This window comes from Microtus ochrogaster, chromosome 24, assembly GCF_000317375.1.
Source record: "Microtus ochrogaster isolate Prairie Vole_2 chromosome 24, MicOch1.0, whole genome shotgun sequence".
NCBI classification, from domain to species: domain Eukaryota; kingdom Metazoa; phylum Chordata; class Mammalia; order Rodentia; family Cricetidae; genus Microtus; species Microtus ochrogaster.
In genome coordinates, this window is record NC_022024.1 from 4591055 (window position 1) to 4598790 (window position 7736).

Here is a 7736-nt window from a genome sequence, read left to right on the forward strand (position 1 = left end):
AAGCTAACTGGTTTGAAAATATTGGGGAGGCCAGGCAAGATGGTTCATGCCTGTGACCTCAGTACCTCAGAGGCCGAGGCAATACAATTGCGAGTTCAAAGACAACCTGGCCTGTAGGGCAAAATCCTGTCCCCACAAACTAACACAGTGAAAAACCAGAGGCAGAGTGTGGGGTTGCTCTCTTGCCTGAATTCCCTGACTCATCTCTTCCTGGTCCCCTAGCTCTTTCTCATGGCGGCCAGCCCTGCTCAGGCCTGTTTGCCTCGTGAGCAGACAGCCATCAAGAACTCTGTCTGAGCTTGTTAGAGCTTCTTTTTCTGACTTTTTAAAACATGTCTTCTTGTCAGCCACATTTTCCCACAGTTCACCATGAATTTTTTTTTTTTGAGTTTTTGGCTGTCCTGGAACTTCTCTGTAGATTAAGCTAAATTAAAAGTCAGAGATCCACCTGCCTCTGCCTCCTGAGTACTGGGATTAAAGGTGTGTGCCATCACTGCTGGTGTCAGTGATGTTTCTGAGTCTCCAAAGTTAAGGTCCAGACATGATCAATCACCAGGATGATAAAGATCACCCTAATGTTGGCAACATTGTTGCTAACCTCATGGTTATGTTTTACATGTACAGTATTACATACAACTAAGAATAAACTCGGGCAAACCCCGAGGCTGTCGTGAATGTGTAGAATGTGGGACTTGGGTATTCATGTAGTTCTTTAGTCTAAGGTGACTATTTTTAAAAAAAATATTTATTTTGTGTGTGCATGGGTGCTTTGGCTGTATAAATGTTTGTGCACCATATGCCTGCCTGGTGCCCATGAAAGTCAAAAGAGGGCATCAGACCCACTGGAACTGGAATTGGACATGGTTTGAACCACCATGTGGGTCCTGGGAACTGAACCATAGCCCTCCTCGAGAGCAGCCAGTGCTCTTAACTCTCTGGGCCATCTCTGCAGCCCCTCTCTATTTCTTGGCCACAAGAGGAGACTCCTTAGTTAGGACTAACTGCTTGCATCTTTCCTCATGTCTAACAGACTTCCATGTCAAGCCAGTAATTCTCTCAGTATAGTTAGAAAAAGGTGTCTCTCCTACCTACCCACTATCTGCCCACTCGGAGGCGGCATTCATTTTGCATTCATTACGATGTGTGTAACACTCTGCTGGCCACCTGGGCTGCATGAATAGACTTAATTCTTCAAGGCTGTACAGCTTGGAATGCTCCCAGCCCTGATCATTTGCTGAAATCCTTGTTCTTAAAAATCAAGTCTGTTTTAACCAGAGTGCGTACATTCTTCAGAGGTTTAGAGAACACAAGGGCATCTATCCCAAGATCCCGAAGGTAACACTGAGGTGTTCCGAGCAGCGAAAGGTCATGAGCGCCTTGTAAAAAGCCCCATTGTCAGGCTTCCAAGAGGGCATACGTGCGGTGACATTTATTTTCCCGGTGATTTATCAGAATCTGCCTCTTAGCTGTTTAGGTTCCAAGCATGATTTAATCATGATACAAATAACAGACTCATTATCAGAGTTGGGCTCACCTTCCCCAAGCTTGACAAAATTGATCTTTAAACCAAAATGCCAGTTGCCATTTATACAGAGAAATACAGCTGACTGAATCTTTCAAAGCACAAAACGTAGCATATTCTTTCCTGGTAGGCAGGCCTACACAGGGGGCAGACCGTAATCCGCAGGTTATTTGGTGAACGTGAAATCAGAAGGAAGAAAAGATGGCTCACCTGTGTTTCCTGGCACAGGCTTAGACGTAATCCATTGCACACTAAATCCAGCCCTGCCAGATGTCTTTGAAGTCTCTCAACTGAGACTCGGCCCTGATCAATACTGAGTAGGAACCGGCCCGTGTTTTAGTTCATGCCTATGCCTCGCAGTTGACAGAAGCCCGTGTCCACAAACTCCCGTCCATGTCACACTTTCGTCTCTGGGTGTTAGCCCGTGTGCTAGGTTAGCATCATCTTCTTTCCCTTTACAGATGAGATCTCAGTGAGCAATTATCTTTTCAAATTCTTGAGTGATCCTTCACTGCCCTTCCAGGAACTATAGGAAAACATCGTGCTGATAAACACGTAGACAGTCAGCGGCCTGAGGCTCTACCAACAACTTGCACCCGCCACCCACCCTTCAGCTTCTTGTTGTACCACAAGTAGTCTCTTTAAATTCTTTAAATTTTTGAACTTTATTTTCCAAAAGGTTTACCACAGCCATGAATGGAAACTAAGCTACTCTCCTTTGATACAAAAGGAAGATGGCCTTAAAAATAAACACCTTGAAGACAGGAGTTCCTGCGTTTTGTTTTGTTTTTGTTTCTCATGTGTTTATTTAGCCAAAGACTGTTCGTCGTGGAAAACTGGGCCTGGGTGGATCCTTGTTAAGATATAAGAACACCAAACTAGGAGTCTCTTGAATCCATCGCGATAAATAACATCTGGAGTGGCTGAGCCATGGGATAATGTAGGAGACATTTAATGTTGTTCGCTAAAAATACATCAGGCCTCCCTCCCATATTTGGGGAGAAGATGCTTCTACTTAGCCTTTTGTTGATGTTTTTGTTTTAGTTTTAAAGATAGTTGGGAAATGTATGGCCGTAGTGATGCTTCCTTCCCGGCCTTCCCAGGCCTGGTGTCTGTTGATGCTGTTCTGACTGTGTCATTCCTGCTTCTCTTACCCCCCACCCCACAGGTACACACTGGCTGCTCAGGACCTGGTGATGCGCGCCCGAGGCGTCCTGAAGGATAGAGGATGGCGGATATCAAATGACCGGCTGGGCTCGGGAGACGACATTTCTGTATACGTCATTCCTTTAATACATGGAAACAAACTGTCATGAAAGGGACCCAGGGGACTGGGAGGGCACACAGAAAGAAAACTGGGATGCCTCTGAGCAGGGCGGAACTGGGGAGTGCCTGGGCTGGATTCCAGGCGACGCAATTTCTTCCCAGCCCAGAAGGGGAATTTGCTGCCAGGAGGCCTGTGGCTTTGCTTTCAAGGTGACCCTTAGGTTTCCATTCTTCTTTAATACCAGGTCTGGACACTGAACAAGAGCAAAACACACAGTCTGCTACTGGGTGTTATTTTTCTCTTAGTTTCTACCGTAGGGCCCCTGGGTAGCTATTGCCTGTTTGGGGCACAGGCATGAATTTATTTATTTTATCTAGAATAACAGGGACAGCCTTTTCAGGTGTAATTGGCAGATGACTCCTCAGTCTGTCAAGCTGCCAGCCTCCCTCCAGGTGAAGAGCCACATTGAAAAGTTGGGGACCATGCCTCAGAAAGCGTGAGCACCCATCTCCAGCGACTTCAGGGATTCTGCCTTGTTCTGTCTCATCCCTTCTCCTCCTGTCCCGTCTCCCTCCGTTTCTCTAGAGTCTCTGTGGTAATGATGGGGTGAGGCAAAGGTTTTCTTTTTTGTCTCTTCTTGACATTCCTTGAATCTTCCTCATTTCTCTCCACTGGGACTTTCCCAGTTCATTGCTGGGCAGGTTCCATATCAGCCCATTTTCTGTGTCCCATACACAGGTTCAGTTGTCCAGAGCCATGCCCCATGTGGCGGACTGTCTTTGTATTATGACATTTACCCCTGAGTTCTGTTTTCCCATCAAATCAATCTTTGCTTTAACGTGTGGGTGATTCACTGCCCCACAGACCCTGTTCTTTTGAAGGTCCCTCTGCGCATCTTGAGATTCTGCTATGAGAGAGAGGTTGGTTTTTCACTTCTGGACTGGGCGGGTACTCTCCCCCCTTCTGTGTCCTGGAGACACATAGGAAGCAGCATCCAGTACAGCAGCGTGGGAGGAAAGAGTGTGGGATTCAGGCTTCCTAGGTGTCTTGACTGCTCTCCAGCCCCCTCCACAGGAAGTGTGAGCATCACAGTTCCGCCAAGCAGTCATGCCTGTCACCTTCGCCCAAGGGTACATGGGAAGACACTTGAATAAAAACGAATTTGAATTGGGGCTAGTCACGTTCTTGCTTCTCTCCCTGTCCCTCAAGGGATTCATGCCGTAGAATCCTAAGAGCCGAGACCCCTCCTCCCACTGTGCAGCCACCTCCACCTCTGCGTGTGCTTCACAAGGATAGCAGCAGCGCACATGTGGGGTAAACTCTGCCTCCTGCTCTTTGCTGGAAGGACAGCAAAGTTCAACTTAAGAATCGCCCATCTTCTTGAGCAGATTGCTGCTCTGCCCAGGGACCCTCACATCAACATCTGATTGCTTAGCCCTGTTCTTACAGTCTTCCAGGATATCATCAACTTAGTGTGATTCAAACACTCTTCCAACCCAAGAAAGAAAAAAAAAAAAAACAGTGGTATAATTTCCCTAAAATGCTTGCGAGGCAGTTCCAGGTCTTGTGTTTAAGAGAATTCCTTCCCAGAGGAGACAGAGGAGCAAATCCTCTGGGCTGGTAAGTCATCCGCATTCCTAGAATTGTAGATATCTTCTTAGGAAAGGCCTGGTGCCTTCCTCCTCAGGAACAAAGTCGCCACACTGTGTAGAACCAGTACCCCACTCCAGCAGGTAACATACTGTGTGTGTGTGTGCGCGCGCGTGTGTGCGCCAACTCGTTGCCTGAGAACTGTGGGCTGCTGCCATGGCAGGAACATCTTCATCTGGTTGTGTACCCCTCCTCCTTCAAGAAGTCTTTACCACCCCAGACATCTCTGTGGGAAGTGGTTTGTGGCAACCACTTGCTTCTCTGTCAGAATATGATGCTGTGGAAAACTGTCCGGGCATGTTTCAGCACCGTGGTCCTCTTCCAACATTCCCAGTTCTCAAAGCCATGAGCCCATGGGCAAACAAGAAAGTCTTGAAGTCTGGAGGAGCCAAGCCACCATCTTTGGAATCATTCCCGCCTTCCCAATCATTCCCGCCTTTCATATTTTCACTTTTCTGGACTTCTCCCTGGGTCTCACCTTGACCTTCTCCATTCCTATTTGGGCGACCAGAGTCAGAATTTGAGTATAAAAACACCTCTTAGGTGTTGTGACAACATTCTCCTAGTTCATTGACTGCCAAGGCACATCTCAGCAAAACAAAACAAAACCTGGAAAACCCAAACTCACATTATCCTAAAGCCTAGGGTCATGCTGATTTTAGTTAGAAATCCTCTTCATGAGACCCTGTGGGTGGGAGGATTTTAGTCTCAAGCTAAAGCCCTGTTTGTGTTGTGGGGAGGGAAGAAGACTAGAAACAAGGGGAATAAATCAGAAGCGGGGAATGTGATCTGTCTGCCCATGGCAGACCTATCCAGCACTGATATTGCTCTGTGCATCGAGCTAGCTCTGTTTGGGCCTCATTGTTTGCCCAGGCTCCAAGTCACCCTGTCCCCAAACAGTAACAGTCTATGTAACAGGTTGGCCCTTGGAGCATTCCTGGAAAGGTCAGAAGACAACACACTCAGCAGAATTCTGCAAAATGTATTTCTGTGTTTAGAAACCATGTATGACTGACTTATAGCCAGACCTGCTTGCCCTAACAGCCTCAGAGGAGGCCTTGTGTAATGAAAAGCATTTGATTTCCTAGTCAAGTCTTTATGGGTGTCTTGGGGGTTGTGTGGCTACTTTCTTTAATGAAAGGCTCTTTCAACCCTAAATCTCTTTGCTCAGCGGCCTCTGCTCTTCGTCTTGTGGTGCCTCCCTGAAGAGTGTGAACTCCGAAGCATTTTTACTAGGTGGCAACTAAAGCTTTGTTCTTCGAACACCAAATGTCAGCAGCCAAAGATGTGTAAGGGGCCTGCTGGGATTGTGTATACCCAGTGGTTGTCCTTGTGGCAGAAAGGGAGTCGGGGACAATTGGGCTGGGCAAAGTATGCAGCTGTCTAACCGGAACAAGTCGGAGAAGCCCGGTGTCTCAGTTATTTTCCACAGTATTCAATTCTGGAGGATTTGGAGGGTTGGATTTTTTAAATTCCTAGCAGCTTACCTCGATGGGGCTGTGTGGCGCCAGCTGTGTCTTCCCGCCACACTTCCCTGAAAGTCCCTTTCTTGAGGGGAATTCTACCCACAGATGGATACTGATGGGCAAAAATGAGTCTTCAGAACCGAATTTCACTCCAAACCTTGGCGGTTTGGCCGGGGACTTCAGTTTCCCAAGGCCACTAGTTTAGAGTCCCTCTGGGAAGGTTTCCATTTTTAAAATGCTATCTCTGCTTCTGCTCTCCCCTCCCTTGCCCCCTTCATCCGCCCATCTGCTGTATTTGCGAGGAAGCAAATGGCGGATGCTGTTGTGTGCACTAATTTGAAGGTGTCGCCCTTCCTTAAGTGAGCCAGGATCTCTGATGTTTTCAGAGTGTGTATGTTATACAGTGATAAGATTCTAATTTCAGTGAGTTGGTGCTTTTGGGCCAGCTGAAGAAGAAAGCAATGAAATTGTCTATGCAAGGAACAAACAGACTGACCCTAAAGTCTACGGATCTAGTAGTAGAGCAGCCTTTAGCCACAAGACAGAATTCTGTTTTTGGAGCTCATAATTGTGAGGGCCTGGAGACCGCAGTCCCTCTCGCTGAGCAAACTTTGGGTGCTATGTGGCAATGCGGGCAGTGTGTACGCTGGAGCTTTCAGAGGACACTGCATGAGCAGCCCGGCTTGCTCGCCTCTTCCCGGAGCCCCATGGCCCTTGTCAGATGTGAACGCCATTGGGGGAACACTGCTCTTTCTAATTCACAATGTTATCTGTGTAAATAGCTTTAAGTTTTCCTTCCTGTGTCTTAGGTGAAGTTGTGTTCATGTAGCAATCAAGTAGGCAGTGACCAAATAAGGCTGTAAATGTCTTGTTTTCAACAGCGATGTGCTGGGGATGGAGAGCCTTTGTCCTCCACTGCCTGTCTCTCATTAGAGGAGTATTTTGTGTGTGTTTATGGGGTGGCAAAGTTACTCCTTCATTCCCATTTTGCTTCTTAATATTCTTTGTTTCTTTGGAAACCCAGGAAGGCCCCTAGTAGGGATCATTTGTAAGAATATGTGTGTCATGGTCTGGGTTTCCAAAACTACTCCACGTCCAGTGAGTTGAGAAGAATCTGCCTGAAAATGGTTTCAGAACCATGTACCCTTCTCCTTTGTGATCGTGAAGCATTGCCTTTTGTAAACCCCAAGTGAGGACTGTTTAAGGGGGATCTATTTTGTGTGTTTTGAAACCTAGGTGCAATGTCCCCTGGAAAAAGCCCAAGAACTGTATATGCTCAATGACATTTTAAATAAAATACTATATATGTATATATAAATATGTATATAGGATGTCTTTAGCAAAGTGTCTCTGTCTCTTGTCTTTGAAGTCACTGTGCAGGTAGTGGAGCGATATGAGACTATCATGGGTTAATGTGAGCTTGTCACATGTGAGCACAGACTCAAAATCTAAAGGGAAGAGTCACCATGTATAATGTGTAGAATATATATGTAAAGTCACACAAAGGATTTCAGAGGGAAAAATTAGTCCCAAGAGTAATTTTTCCAATTTAATATTCCATACAATATATTTTAATCATACTCACCCCAACTCTCAGATCTACCAATAGCCTCTACACACACACACACACACACACACACACACACACATATCTTAGTCTTTTTTTTTCTTTTTTCCGAATTTACATTTCCTTTTTTAAAAAATATTTATTATGTATATACTGTTCTCCCTACACATATGCCTACACACCAGAAGAGGGCACCAGATGTCATTACACATGGTTGTGAGCCACCATGTGGTTGCTGGGAATTGAACTCGAGGCCTCTGGAAG

The 7736-nt window shown here is 46.3% G+C and overlaps 1 protein-coding gene across 1 annotated transcript in view; it reads left to right on the forward strand.

Annotated features, from left to right (window-relative positions):
• The window catches only part of Ppm1h (protein phosphatase, Mg2+/Mn2+ dependent 1H), a 268610-nt gene extending 264309 nt beyond the window's left edge, over window positions 1-4301 (forward strand). Inside the window, exon 10 of the mRNA XM_026784469.1 lies at window positions 2691-4301. Within this exon, the coding sequence (XP_026640270.1) occupies window positions 2691-2838 (148 nt within the window). The 3' untranslated portion in view covers window positions 2839-4301. The remainder of the gene's footprint in view (window positions 1-2690) is intronic.
• Window positions 4302-7736: the final 3435 nt, after the last annotated feature.